This window comes from Salmo salar, chromosome 01 (genome assembly GCF_965601325.2).
Source record: "Salmo salar chromosome 01, fSalSal1, whole genome shotgun sequence".
In the NCBI taxonomy this organism is placed as follows: Eukaryota; Metazoa; Chordata; class Actinopteri; order Salmoniformes; family Salmonidae; genus Salmo; species Salmo salar.
The window spans coordinates 24,004,128-24,020,000 of record NC_138291.1 but is presented as its reverse complement, the minus strand read 5'-3'; the positions used below and the strand labels follow the sequence as shown (position 1 = coordinate 24,020,000).

The following is a 15,873-nucleotide window of genomic DNA, read 5'->3' as shown; positions in this document are numbered from 1 at the left end:
CTTACTTCTCACTTGTGCTTTCTCTCCATTATTTTATCATGTTCTCTTTCTTCTCTCTCTCCCTCTCTCTCTCTCTTTCTCTCTCTCTCTCTTTCTGCTTCTCTCTTACTCACACACTCCCACAGCAGTAGGAAGTAAACACAAACATTCTGCTCTCCTTAGATGACCCCAAATTTTTGCGTGTGCGTGCAGGCCTGTATGGCAAGATGTTTGCAAGTGTTGTTTGTGGGTTTTTGACGCTTAATCATAACATGCAAGGCCCAATCATGGCACAGTATAAGAGGTGTGGCGAGCAATAAGAGATTACCATAATTACCAGTCTTGGACTACATCTACATATCACCCAAGACAATTCACACAATATAACCTCTTCAAGAGGAGCTAAGGACACAAATTGAGAAATTCTGCGTCATAACTGTACATCAATAGTTAATCAAACATCTTTCTGACACAGTGCAATGAATATAGAGATAGTGGAAGAGCTCGAACTATGGGTATGGAAATGAGTGTTCCACTCGTTGTGACATTTTTGGGAATGTGTTTCGGTTTGCCCTCAGGGCTCTGGATCCCAGAACATTCCAGAACACCCCGTCGCTCCCCTCTCCCTCCCTCCCTCCTCCTTCCCTCCATCATGGTGTTTTGGCACTCTTCTTCCCCTGCCTTACGGCCACTCAGCCACCCACCCGTCCTCTTCCCAGAAACCACCGCACCAGACCTGCTGAGTCATCTGCTCACACACCCTCCCATGTTACTCCTCGATGCTCCTTGTACTCACACACCCTTCTGTAGGACTGATCAGTTGGGCTTGCTGGAAGTTTTCAATACGTTTGATGAGGAAAGCCCCTGGGGTAAAACAGTATTTTAGGTGTGACTGTCAGTGATTTCCAAAAACAACGGAGCAGTTTCATCATTTTCCCCTGGAGATGGAATGTATAGATTGGCAAATGTACTTCTGACACTACGCGAGCGAGACATTCCCTTGCCAGATATTCACTTCAGAGAAAGATATTCACTAAGGTGTGAAAAGTAGAATTGACATTTGATGGGGACTATTGTTATTGAGGAGAGGCCCCAATGTCTAATCATGAAATTCCAACCCAATTCCAAAGAGACTGAAATAGAAATAAATTAGTACGACAATTAATAATACCTAGGAGTGTACATGCCACCTAGCCAGAGCTTGCAAACTCTTTAGCAATAACAAATATTAATAGAACCCATCCAGGTAATTTAGTTATCCAAACTCCTAAATCACATCTGGTTCGTTGATACATTAGGAAAATCTCGGTGTTTTATCATCACAAACTCCCTAATGCCTCGATCGTGTTGCTAGTGATAAATAGGACCATGCAAAACTTGCTTGGCTCACATGTTACAGTGGTTACCATGGATAGGTCTTTGAGGTTGTTGACGTGTTATTCTATTTGCATCAGATGCGAAGCTCTGACCCCAAGGCCTAAGCGCTTATACAAACTTCTACAGATCATTTGTGTTCATTTGTGTCTCCTATTCTTTGGCTTGTGGAGCAACATTATTTGCCTGTCTTTGTATTGCTTGGCCATACTGATGTCAACTCTGACCATCCTTGTAGCATTTGGTCAAGCTCGTACTCTACGAACCGGAGAGCATGTGTAACATAAAAACTCTCATCACATCTCAAATCAGTGATGGTCTGGGAAGCATGGGACAGTCACTTGTCTCTGGCTGCGGTCTGAGGGGGGAGATGAAAGGAGAAGAGATCTCTCTCTCCATCTATCTCTCTCTGGGCCAGCCTGATCTGAGGTTTTGTCCCTCTCTTTCCCACCTCTCCACTCATTTGCCTGAGACACCATTCCCTGGGTGCTATTTGTCAACGTTTGCATTCAGAGTAAACATTTCACAGGTGAGCGCCTGGATTTGCATCCCTTCACCCCTCCACACACACCTCGCTGGCGGCCTCTGCTCGCCCTTATGTTAACAACCAAAATCAGTTTCTCCCATAAGCAAATGAGGCAAACCTCCCTCCGTATCTGGGTTACACGCTTGACTGTGGACTAGTGGACCTCAGATAGAGAGAGTGTGACAGCGTGAAAGAGAGAGAGAGGGAGAGAGAGAGAGAGAAAGAGAGAGAGAGAGAGAGAGAGAGAGAGAGAGAAAGAGGTTTCCCCCCGCCCTGCTGTGTGGCAGAACTCAATATGGGAGCGCGCACACAAGCAAGGGAGTGAGCTAAAGGGAGGAGAGTGAAGGATAGGAAGGAGCGCGCTAGAACACTGTGTTCTCTTAAAAAAAACTTGATTCCAAGCCACCACTTTTAGAGTGGGAACATCACAGACGGTGGGCCGCGCCAGCCAGCCCTCTGGGGTTCATCCCCTCTCATGTCCCTGCAATTTAGTCAACACGTTTCAGCTGAGCCTAATGGAGATCATGTGTGGGGTGGGCCCCTGCTACCAGCTAGGCCCCGTCAGGAACCTGTTCCAAAGATCCACTGCTCCTCCTCCCCAGTCCTGCGGCAGAGCCTAGGGCCTAGGTCTATACCTAGCTGGCAGAGAGAGGAGGAGGGGGCTGTGTGTCGATTAGGGTAGCAAACAGGGTGAATAGAAAAAGAAGATTGCAAAACTGGGGTTCTGTTTGTGAGTATGGAGTTGTTTATCTAACCCTCTCCTCTAGGGGGAGCTGCTGAACTGCTGAGAGGGGAACGGTTGTGGAGGGTGCTCTGTCACTGGCCGACCGCCAAGGTTGTGACACAACACAACCTCATTAAGGTGTTTTGATAAGTGTCCAGTTGAGTTTCCCCTGATGAAATACAGGAGCCTGTCCCCGCCACAATTTAGTCAACACGTTTCAACTGGCGACAATTAAATAGAGATCATGTGTGGGGTGGGCCACAGCCACCAGAGCCATCAAGTCCCCGTGCCACAGATCCCAGCTCTACCCTAAAGCATATATTCAGCAGGAAGAGACAGAGAGAGAGAGACGGGGGGGGGGGGGGGGGGGGGGGGCTGGGCTGACTCCACTTCTCCCGAATCAACAGCAGCTGAAGGTTTGGATTTTCCTTGCGTGAAATCAGATACGGGGCCCGACTCCGGGGCCTGCTAGACTCTGGAAAATGAAACAGACCCCTAACCCTCCTCACACACCCCCCTTATCCGAAAAATAAGAGAATTTCAACTGCAGAAAATAAATGTGTCCCTGAAAAAATGAAGCATAAGCCGTGGAAATTACAAAGGAACAGATTTTTTTTTGGCTGAAAATATACCCAGTTCTCCAGACGTAGGGGTAAGACATTTCAACAAGACTGTGGCACGCAAGTTCAGCATCCTACCCCCTCAGGGCTGTGGCGTGCAAGCGCTTGCTGTTTCACAAATACAGCCTGTCTTGGGAGGGGTTGAAGGTAGCTGAAGGATGGGACTAAAAACAAACAAAAGAGAACTATTGTAAAATATACTGTGTCCGTAAAATGTATATAGTATGTGTAAGCTGGAAGTAGAAGCCTAAGTGTTGTTGTCTATTAGTTGACTCCAATTAGGGGAGGGGTGGTGGGGTTAGGGGAAAATTATAAAGGAAGATATATATATACACACAATGCATTCAGAAGGTTTTCAGACCCCTTCACTTTTTCCACATTTTGTTTACGTTACAGCATTATTCTAAAATTGATTCAATTGTTTTCTTCCCCAAATCAATCTTCACACAATACCCCATAATGACAAAGCAAAAACAGGTTTTTATCATTTTTGCAAATGTACTAAAAATGAAAAAAATGAAATATAACATTTCCATAAGTACTCAGACCATTTACTCAGTACTTTGTTGAAGCACCGATTACAGCCTCAAGTCTTCTTGGGTATGACGCTACAATCTTGGCATACCTGTATTCTTCTCTGCACATCCTCACAAGCTCTGTCAGGTTGGATGGGAAATGTCGCTGCACAGCTATTTTCAGGTCTCTCCAGAGATTTTCGATCGGGTTCAAGTCCGGGCTCTTGCTGGGCCACTCAAGGAAATTCAGAGACTTGTCTCGAAGCCACTCGTGCATTGTCTTGGCTGTGTACTTAGGGTTGTTGTCCTGTTGGAAGGTGAACCTTTGCCCCACTCTGAGGTCCTGAGTGCTCTGGAGAAGTTTTTCATCAAGGATCTCTCTGTACTTTCCTCCCTCGATCCTGACTAATCTCCCAGTCCCTGCTGCCGAAAAACATCTTCACAACATCATGCTGCTACCACCATGCTTCACCGTATGCTTGCTGCCTCCAGATGTGACCCTTGGCATTCTGGCCAAAGAGTTCAATCTTGGTTTCATCAGACCAGAGAATCTTGCTTCTCATAGTCTCAGAGTCTTTAGGTGCCTTTTGGCAAACTCCAAGCAGGCTGTCATGTGTGTCTTCTGTCTGGCCACTCTACCATAAAAGCATAATTGGTAAAGTGCTGCAGAGGTGGTTGTCCTTCTGGAAGGTTCTCCCATCTTCACAGAGGAACTCTGGAGCTCTGTCAGTGACCATCGGGTTCTTGGTCATCTCCCTGACCAAGGCCCTTCTCCCCCGATTGCTCAGTTTGGCCGGACGGCCAGCTCTAGGAAGAGCATTGATGGTTCCAAAATTCTTCCATTTAAGAATGATGGAGGCCACTGTGTTCTTGGGGACCTGCAATGCTGCAGAAATGTTTTGGTACCCTTCCTCGACACAATCCTGTCTCGGAGCACTACGGACAATTCCTTCGAACTCACGGCTTGGTTTTTGCTCTGACATGCAGTTTCAACTGCGGGACCTTATATAGACATGTGTGTGCCTTTCCAAATCATGTCCAATCAATTGAATTTACCACAGGTGGACTCCATTCAAGTTGTATTGTAGAAACATCTCAAGGATGATCAATGGAAACAGGATGCACCTGAGCTCAATTTCGAGTCTCATAGCAAAGGGTTTGAATACATATGTTAATAAGGTATTTCTGTTTTCCCTTTGTCATTATGGGGTATTGTGTGTAGATTGATGAGGAACATTTTTAATTTAATCAATTTTAGAAAATGGCTGTAACGTAAAAGAATTTGGAAAAATGGAAGGGGTCTGAATACTTTCCGAATGCACTATATATACAGTTGAAGTCGGAAGTTTACATACACCTTAGCCAAATAAATGTAAACTGTTTTTCACAATTCCTGACATTTAATCATTGTAAAAATTCCCTGTCTTAGGTCAGTTAGGATCACCACTTTATTTTAAGAATGTGAAATGTCAGAATAATAGTAGAGAGAATTATTTATTTCAGCTTAAGGGTAAGAAGTTTACATACTCAATTAGTTTACATACACTCAATTAGTATTTGGTAGCATTGCCAAGCTTCCCACAATAAGTTGGGTGAATTTTGGCCCATTTCTCCTGACAGAGCTGGTGTAACTGAGTCAGGTTTGTTGGCCTCCTTGCTCGCACACACTTTCAGTTCTGCCCACAAACTTTCTATAGGACTAAAGTCAGGGCTTTGTGATGGCCACTCCAATACCTTGACTTTGTTGTCCTTAAGCCATTTTGCCACAATTTTGGAAGTATGCTTGGGGTCATTTTCCATTTGGAAGACCCATTTGCAACCAAGCTTTAACTTCCTGACTGATGTCTTGAGATGTTGCTTCAATATATCCACATAATTTTCCTGCCTCATGATGCCATTTATTTTGTGCAGTGCACCAGTCCCTCCTGCAGCAAAGCACCCCCACAACATGATGCTGCCACCCCCGTGCTTCACGGTTAGGATGATGTTCTTCGGCTTGCAAGCCTCCCCCTTTTTCCTCCAAACATAACAATGGTCATTATGGCCTACTCAGGTCTATTTTTGTTTCATCAGACCAGAGGACATTTCTCCAACAAGTACAATCTTTGTCCCCATGTGCAGTTGCAAACCGTAGTCTGGCTTTTTTATGGCGGTTTTTGAGCAGTGGCTTCTTCCTTGCTGAGCGGCCTTTCAGGTTATGTCGATATAGGACTCATTTTACTGTGGATATAGATACTTTTGTACCTGTTTCCTCCAGTATCTTCACAAGGTCCTTTGCTGTTGTTCTGGGATTGATTTGCACTTTTCGCACCAAAGTACGTTCATCTCTAGGAGACCGAACGCGTCTCCTTCCTGAGCGGTATGACGGCTGCGTGGTCCCATGGTGTTTATACTTGTGTACTATTGTTTGTACAGATTAACATGGTACCTTCAGGCGTTTGGAAATTGCTCCCAAGGATGAACCAGACTTATGGAGGTCTACAATAGTTTTTCTGAGGTCTTGGCTGATGTATTTTGATTTTCCCATAATGTCAAGCAAAGAGGCACTGGGTTTGAAGGTAGGCCTTGAAATACATCCACAGGTACACCTCTAATTGACTTAGATTATGTCAATTAGCCTATCAGAAGCTTCTAAAGCCATGACATCATTTTCTGGAATTTTCCAAGCTGTTTAAAGGCACAGTCAACTTAGTGTATGTAAACCTCTGACCTACTGGAATTGAGATACAGTGAATTATAAGTTAAATAATCTGTCTGTAAACAATTGTTGGAAAAATTACTTGTGTCATGCACACTGTAGATGTCCTAACCAACTTGACAAAACTATAGTTTGTTAACAACAAATTTGTGGAGTGGTTGAAAAACAAGTTTTAATGACTCCAACCTAAGTGTATGTAAACTTCCGACTTCAAGTGTATATACAGTACCAGTCAAAAGTTGGGAAAAACCTACTCATTCAAGGGTTTTTCTTTATTTTTACTATTTTCTAATGAGTTGGTTTGCCCAAACTTTTGACTTGAACTGTATATATTTTTTTAAACAGTGTATTTCTTTGCCATCCAAATCCACATTTTACAATGAACCCATCAACACCAAGTCAAGTGGAATTAGACTGTGTGTGTGTGTGTGTGTGTGTGTGTGTGTGTGTGTGTGTGTGTGTGTGTGTGTGTGTGTGTGTGTGTGTGTGTGTGTGTGTGTGTGTGTGTGTGTGTGTGTGTGTGTGTGTGTGTGTGTGTGTGTGTGGCAAGGAACCACGTCACACCTGTTGGTTTTCACAATGTCTCTTTAAACCACTGACGCTCAGGACAAGGAAGTCAAACAAATTCTAGAGCGTACATTGCATACCTACATTCCCACCTTACCCAGTATCAAACTGCCACTACTGCCTATGTACAAAAAAATCATCTACAAACAGACAGAACATAATGTAGCCCATTAGCCTATGTACAGTACATCTAGATAAAATGTATGCCACTAAACTACAGGAGGTTGGTGGCACGTTAATTGGGGTGGACGAGCTTGTGCTAATGGCTGGAGCGGAATTTGTGGAATGGTATCAGATACGTCAAACATATGGTTTGATGCGGTTCCATTTGCTTGTTTCCAGCCATTACTATGAGCCGTCCTCCCCTCAGCAGCCTCCACTGCACTAAACCGTGTGCAATTGCATATAGGGAATTGAAGGGACTACTACTGTACTGTATATAGTTGCAAGATAGCAAGATGGGGAGACTTACGGCACTTCACAATAACTGGCACACCTGCATGTTGCACGCCTCTGTAACCAAAGGCCACGTGTCTGCTTTCCGTGGGGTTAATTATTAATTGCTGCACGACAAATTTAAGATTATAAAAAGTATAGGCAAACGTTCATATTTTTCATCCCTTGCAGTTTTCAGAAACGACAGTTGGCCTACTTAATGAAACATAGCTTTGGCAAGATGCTATTAGGCTACAATGCAAATTGCGCCCGTCTTGTAAAATCTTGGCCAACTATAACTGTTTTAGGTAGTAATGTAACCCTAATTTATTGACTTAATTATCTATCACTTTCTGTGAGGGCCCGTTGCTAAAGAATCGAGTTACAATGACGTTCCTTTCTATATAGTTTAATTCGAATAGTAGCTGTAGTAGCTGTAGCATATAATTGACTCAGGTGAATCCCCCGCGCAGGTGAGCATGGGGAAAAGTAATGTCAGAATAAAAGTCCCCGACATAAAGTCTAAATGGTGACACTATAATAAAAGTCTCAGAATTCTGATTATAAAACATATATTTCTTATTCCAAAACCCTGGCTACAGTAACAACAAACCAGTCAGACAGGACTCAGAGATGAGTGACAGTTATCAGGTGTTCTATGGCTCCCGTTGGCCTACTTTCTCCACTGGGTGATTGACAGCCGCACCCTGAGCAAACCTTCATTCTTGACTGCCTGCCAAAGAGAAATTAAACTGATCAATAGAGCGATATTAAACTGCTGTTTATTGGTTTACGGAAGCCTACATCACACAGAATGAAGAATAAAAAAAAAACTATTCAAATGTTTGTCTGTCACATTATTCAGCTGATGCTGTCACTATTGTCAATATTGGTAATTGTAAGTGGAGCCAATGTTGTTTCAACATAATTTCAACCCCCTAAAATCTATGTGATCATCAAGTCATCAACATAAGGGAATTTCATATTTTTTTCACCCAACTTTTAACCTAAATCCAATGACATGGCGACATTTTTTGTTGATTTCACGTTGACAACTCAACCAACTGTAAATCAAAACTAGATGTTGAACTGACGTCTGTGCCCAGTGGGTCCTTTATGGGTTAACTATGTCTGATTCAACAGGTAGACTAGCTGAAGGCATAGGTGCATACATTAAGTGCATGGTGTGTGCAGTCATGTCCTCATCTGTCCTTGTGTGCGCCTATCAAACCCAGATACTACAGTACAGTAGGTGGCAGCAGATGTATGAGAAGACTGAGACACATATACACACACAGCTCATGTTGTGTTTGGAAAGAACTGCCAGATCAGCCTAACCCTGCAGTCATGCCTTGGTTTTTGTGGGGCAGTATGGTGTTGTGCTTAAGGAAATAAACTGGTGACAGGAGCTGCTCCAAATCCAAGCGAGGAAAACTGCAGAGTCAAACACTTGAGCATGATCTGAATTTCCTCTGTCAGTTGAATAAATTAGGGAATGCGTGGCTGGGAAATTTGACTCAAAACAGCTGGCTTTTGTGTACTGTGTTACCTATGCGACTACACTTCAGGATAGATTAGCACTGACTGGTCTGTGACATTGATCCGGTTTGGTTACTTTTACAAAATACACAAATACATAGAACACACACATTCTCTCTCTGACTCTGTCTCTTTCTTTCTCTCTCTCTTTCTCTCTCCCTACCACTCTTTTTCACCAACTTGGTCTCAGAGCATTTCGTACTATTCTGTACGTAAATCCGAGACACTCCATATCAGGGTTTGGAACCTAAATAATTTTCCAATCATTGCATTCTGAACAGAATGACACATTTTTTTGTTTGTTTCGTTCCACTGTTCCAACCAGACAAATAAAGTTCTAAACCGGTTCGAACCCCAAAAAAAGTTCCCGGTTTATATCGCTTTTTTCTGTTTCTTTTTGAACCTGTGAAATCAAACATTTTTTACATTTAGCTCATTGAATTACTTCACCAATCAGTACAGATAGAGTAGGCTAGTTGTTTACACGCATGATGGACAGTGTAGCCTATGGCACAACATGTGACTGACATTTTGCGGGTGGGGAGAGAGCGAGAGAGAGTTGAGGAGGAGGCTTGAAGCGCTGGGCATCTTGTTATGACATGGATTATCTGAATTAGGTCCACAGAATTATACCTAGGAGGAGTGGCTTCAATGGAGGTACTTTGAATGTCATTTGAGCTAGCTAGCTAACAAGCTTGTGTGTGTTGAGCGGTAGCAGAATTAAAAACACATCTTACCTTTTTGTAGTTCATAAATCCAACTTGAAACGTGATAACTAGGCCTGTAGTATCCTTAACTAGCATTGAAAGAGTTAATCCATTCTTTTCTAGCTAATTAAAATCTCTGTCCCTATCTTCTAAATCAAGCTTGTAACGTCAGTACCGCAGCCTATGCATCGGAGGGGGGGAGGGGAGGTAGCCTAAACACGCACACACACAGGCAAATATTTTTAGCTTGCAGACAGACACTGGAACAAGTTTCTGAGTGACAGAGTAAAGGCAATGCATAGGCACTTTTGTGTTTTGTTGTGGAACTAGAAAAAAATCCTGGAACTTTAAAGAACTTTATTAACCGTTTCCCATGCTTTTAAAATAACTGTTCTCTTCTGGAACAGTATGGATCAGTTTTGTTCCAGGTTCTGTTTCTGTTACTTGAAAATCTTTGTTATTTTATGCTTTTCGGTTTCCTGAACCAGTTCCAACCCCTGGTATGTATTCATTTCTGGATGTCCATCACAAACCCAGGTGGAAAAAACCCCTACTTAAGTATGATCTCCAATTAGAGACAACGAGGACCAGCTGCCTCTAATTGGAGATCATCCCAAACAAAACCCAACATAGAAATACAAAACTAGAACCTGACAACATAGAAATAGAAAACATAGAATAGAACAAAGAACTACAAATCTCGAATGCCCACCCAAATCACACCCTGACCTAACCAAAATAGAGAAACAAAACGTCTCTCTCAGGTCAGGGCATGACAGATATGTTATCAATTACAAGTCGTATGATACATTCTGAATTGCAATTCGTATGATATAAGAATTACAATTCGTACAATATATTACGAATTAGCAATACGTATGATATGATACGAATTCCAATTTGTTGTGGCTAGTTTTAGCTAGGTGGCTAACGCTAACATTAGCTAGGTGGCTAACTTTAGCTAGGGTTAAGGTTAGAGTTAAGATTAGGATTAGAAGTTAGGTTAAAGCGTTAAAGTTAGGAGTAAGGTTCAATGGTTAATGTTAGGGCAAGGGTTAGCTAACATGCTAAGTAGTTGCAAAGTAGCTCAAAAGTAGTAAGTAGTTGCAAAGTTGCTAAAGTTGTCCATGATGAGATTCGAACATGCAACTTATGGGTTGCTAGATGTTCGCGTTATACGCCTACGCATCCACCCCAACCAACCACTCACCCTCTTTTCGTTTTTGACTTAAGTAACCTTCTGTCTTATGTAACCATACCAAATGTAACATATTTCACTAAATCGAGTGTCTTGGATTTACGTATACTATGTAACATCTAGTCTATGAGACCGGGCTGCTCTCTCCCTCCCTCCCCCTATTTGTGTCTGAATGTGATGGTTATCTCTGTAGTTTCCTGTTCCCTCTCTTCAGTGTGATTTATGTAGAGTTACACAACAGCCCACAATGCACAACAAGCTGTCAGTGTTAGCCTCTTTTAATTATTCGAAATAACAGAGAATAATGTTACTGTAGGTTCCTCTGGTTTAGCTGGAATGGTTGTGTAGGAGGACTGGGAGTATTCTGAGGCTGAGGGGGAGGACTCTCTCATAACTTCACAGATCTATTTGCTGATGTGCTGTCACAGCTTCATGACTGTTACTGACCAAAACATTTGTCAGTTCATTACTTCTAGCTAGATAGTGTTTGCAGGGTTGTAGGTCTACACTGTCAGTTGGGGATGTGGTACATTACTACAGCTTCCTGTCAGTGGAATGAATTCTGACTCTCCCTATCTCACTTTGACTCTGAAACATTTTCATGGGCGGGTCATGTATGACATCTATGTGCACCAGGAGTCTCTAAACCAAATGTGTTGTTTCTCTCTCCCTCTCTCAGGTCCCACCGCTGATCTCTTCCCCCAGAGGACCTCCTTCCCCTCTCTGTCCCCGCTGACTGACCCCCGTTTCTCAGACCCACGTATGCACTACCCAGGGGCATTCACCTACTCAGCCAACCCCTCCAGCACGGGCATCGGAGGCCTCAGTGTGACGGGAATGTCTGCCTCCTCCCGCTACCACACCTACCTGCCCCCGCCCTACCCAGGCAACCAGAACCAGGGAAGCCACTTCCAGTCCAACTCCTCCCCCTACCACCTGTACTATGGCACCGGGTCCGGCTCCTACCAGTTCTCCATGGTGGGCCCGGGCGGGACCGGGGGTGAGCGCTCCCCCAGCCGCCTGCTGCCCTGCTCGGGGGCCTCAGCCTCTGGAGTTGGCAACAGCCTGATAATCCAGGGCCTGAGCAACCAGAGCGAGGGGGTGGAGGCGGATGGTAGCCACAGCAACTCCCCTACGACCATGAGTGGGTCTGGACGCATGGACGAATCTGTCTGGAGGCCCTACTGACTGTTAGACAGCTAGAGGAAATGTAGGACAGAGAAGAGAGAGAGAAAGCAAAAGTAAAGAAGTTAAATGAACAAAAAAAGATGAATCCTTCCCCCCAAAATAAATGTTGCATGTTTGTCTTTTATTTATCCCGCACTCGCTTCGTTCCCTTTTCCTAGTTGACCAAAGACATTCAATGTCTGTCAGAATGCCATGGCCAGAGGTGGCCTTTATGAAAGCCATGGGTACACCCTGCACTGTGACAGGGACTATTCTCTGAGACTCTGAAAGCCATACAAATCTCATTATTTTCAATTGATGAGTAAGAACTGCAAAATAACTGTAAATAGATGTTATGGTGTTAGAACAAATAAGCCATAGTAATATACTGTATCAGGTTCTTCTGAAAAACAGGTACAACATGCATACCATAGACTATGAAAAGGCAAAACTTTCACATCCATTCATTCTATGCAGCTGATGAACGGTAAAAATGCAAGTGCTATTGTGGCTAATCAGCCAACGAGACCAAAACTATCCTTATCCCTCAGATGAGGGATACCTTTCTTCGCGTTACGAGCTAAACATCCAGAACAGTGACTGTACTGCCTCAACGGCCTTTGACTGTTATGTTAAAACAGAAGTCAAACAGGATGTTTGCTTCACAAGACTCAGAACCTGCCCTAGATGACTTGTGGCTGTATTGCTAATGTATACATGTCAATTGTTCCTGAAGCTTTTATTTTGTGAGCGGTTTGGAGATTCATCCATCAGTCCATGAAAGATCATCAAGAACAATCCATCGTCTCAAAGTAGTTATGTATTGCTTGAAAATTGCATTTATTATCTATACTAGGATGGATCAGTCCTTGGAGGTACAGTAAGCAATGCTTATTCAAAATGAACAACATACAACATTATGTATTTGAGTGAAACTCCCCTGTAAAGTCGTTAATGTATTGATCATCTATGTAGCAGAACAATAGCTGATATTCTGAGGACTGTCCAGAACTTTAGCAGAGAAGAGGGTTTTTTTAAGCAGGAATTTTATGGATTCCTGTCTTTTTAGTTTCTTGGACTGTTGTCTTTATTTTTACTTATGGTAGGCCTATATATTTCTTCATTGTGTCTGCAAACTGTTCTAGTGTAGTATGTCTGAACTAGATAATACAGTTTACTTTTTTTATATTTATTTGAGCCAAATTTGAGAAAATGTTCACTTATGCCCAAAAACATTTAGCATTTCTCTCTACCTTTTTTATATAAATATTTGTTTATTTGTTGTTTAATATAAAATTTGAATTTGTGTAATATATTTCTTCTAAATTATGAAAAAAAAACTAAACTTTTAATGTTATTATTTTGTATTTCAATGTAGCTTCGATGCACTAAAAACATTCATGATATTCAACCATTAGAAGCACAGATCCCAAAATTAAATCCAACGATCACATTATTTATAAGATTCCCCCTTAAACAGTCGCCCAATCACCAACCCCCAGCCTCCTTGAGTTCACATTTTTTCCACTATTTTAAAGAAGAAAATAAATACTTAAGGCACACAACCCACATTATGTGGCTATGCAGAGGTTGTTTCTTTGTTTATCAAACAAAGATACTAACTTGTATGAAGAATGACTGAAACCTCAGACTTTGATTGGCTTAATCTCAAACCACATTGGCATGTCTGAAGTGGCTAACTAAACATTAGAGATGGAGTGGGCTGATTTTCACACACACACACACACACACACACACACACACACACACACACACACACACACACACACACACACACACACACACACACACACACACACACACACACACACACACACACACACACACACACACACACACACACACACACACACACACACACACACACACACACACACACACACACAGACACACCTGTGCTTTCTGTGCTACAGGTGTGATTGTGCACATTCTCACAGACCCTATGGCCTTTCCCACCCCAGGGGGACACAGAGAGTAGGGATGAAGATAGAGGGGGTTCAAAGTGGGATCCTCTTACCAACACCAAGGGCAATCCTAACTAAAAACAAGCCCTTGTTGTGCACAGGTCCCTTTTTTCTGCATGAGCTGTGAGTCCTTTGAAGCCTTTCTGAACGTGTTTTCTCTCCTTCCTATTGTAATTTACTGATCATTAGTGCCTGCAGCTCAGGGCACTGCACAGGATTCAGATGTCAGGACAGAGCATCTTTTTTGTATGAGCTGTGCTGAGCCACTTCATTCATTGTGTCAGGTGTGCCTTGTTAAGAAATGGAGGGGTTTTTGTGAAAAGGAGGAGGAGAGTTGTTGGGGCTTCTTAAGAGCAGATATTATACCAATTAAGGTTGGTTTAGCGACCCCCAATCTTTGAGCTCATACATTAAAAAACTAAAAATATTGCTAGCATTTGTAGCTCAGAAAAAAGTTAAGCTAACCCTATTGACAAATCTACTACCCTATGCCTTATTTTAGTTTAAGACAATCAATTATGTAAAGATGCATTTCTAACTCTTGGGGAGTAGAGGGAAAGAATAGCATGTTCTTATAATCACTGTGTTCCTACCCATCCCTTTGGGTTTGAAGGCCTAACTTTAGATTGGGCAAAATTCATGCAGCTATGAGAAATCAAAGATGTACCTGATATCATATGGTTATATCAAAACCAAAGAAAGGCCTGTAATATTGTTACATTGAGGGTTTGGATTTGTTGTTTTACACAAAATGTCTCGGTTGGTTTCCATTATCTGTTGATAAAATGTCCATAACTCTTAAGAGTTTGTGTGTATATCATGAGGCATTTGCAAAACAGGGAGGTCAAATTGTACAATTACATTTTATTTTATTTTATGTTGGATAGAAAAGCGCAAAGCTTATGTTTTCTTTAATGTTTCTTTTAAACAACCTCCTCTTCATTTTGTCACACCATAATGTTAACTCATTTTGCTCTAAGCATGTATGTCTGAAGCTGATATGTTAATTTAATTTTCATCCATGTAATATCCTTAAAGACTCTGTATTAAGTGCTTGTAAAGTGTGCAGATAATGTAGTTTTTAATCATTTTAATTAAAAAACATCAATTTCAGATTTTTCTCAGGATTGTTGTTTTTAATATGACAAAATGATGCATGTATATCAGTTCCCCTTAATGAGGAGAACACCTAGGCCATGTCAACATAAGTAATAATACTCTCTAGCATAATAGAACCATTGAGCTATATTTTAGGGGTCTCAAAATATTTACGACCAAATCCTTCACAACAAGCTCTCACAGTTTCACATCAGAATAGTTTCTCGAACGCCAAATTTCTAAGTTGTTCCAAACATCAAATTTCAAATTTCAAAGTTTAGGCATTAGCTCTGAATTTTTAAGGTTAGTGTAATGAACATGAGGGGAGACAGAGAGCTGGTTTCAAGCACAGGGTGCAGCAGGTGTTTATTTGTAAAGGACCACAGGAGGAGGCAGGTAGCTGGGTCCAGGGGCAGGCAGAAGGTCATACACAGGGGTCTAAAAAGGCAACAGTACAGGCAGGGATAAGGCTAGTTACGTCGTCCAGGAGATCAGGAAATAGGTTGATAACAGGAAATCCGATAGGCTAAAGTACAGGCAGGGAATAGGCAAAAGGCGGCGTTAGTGAGGCAGACCAAAACTATTATACACGGGAGGAGTAAATTACGGTGGAAACCAGAGCTCCGACTAGACATGTCACAAAACAAACAATACCTCACAATGATGGGGTGCAAAGAACTGAACTAAATAGTGTGTGATAATGACATACAGGTGTGTGAACAGGTGATCAGAATTCAGGTG

At 42.3% G+C, this 15,873-nt stretch overlaps 1 protein-coding gene across 4 annotated transcripts in view; it reads left to right on the top strand.

Annotated features, from left to right (window-relative positions):
• runx3 (RUNX family transcription factor 3) overlaps nt 1-15,147 on the top strand; it is a 98,674-nt gene extending 83,527 nt beyond the window's left edge. For all 4 annotated transcript variants that reach the window (XM_014159712.3, XM_082971460.1, XM_014159558.3 and 1 more), the window contains one exon: nt 11,562-15,147. In XM_014159712.3, the coding sequence (XP_014015187.1) occupies nt 11,562-12,070 (509 nt within the window). In that variant the 3' untranslated portion in view covers nt 12,071-15,147. The remainder of the gene's footprint in view (nt 1-11,561) is intronic.
• The last annotated feature ends 726 nt before the right edge of the window (nt 15,148-15,873 follow it).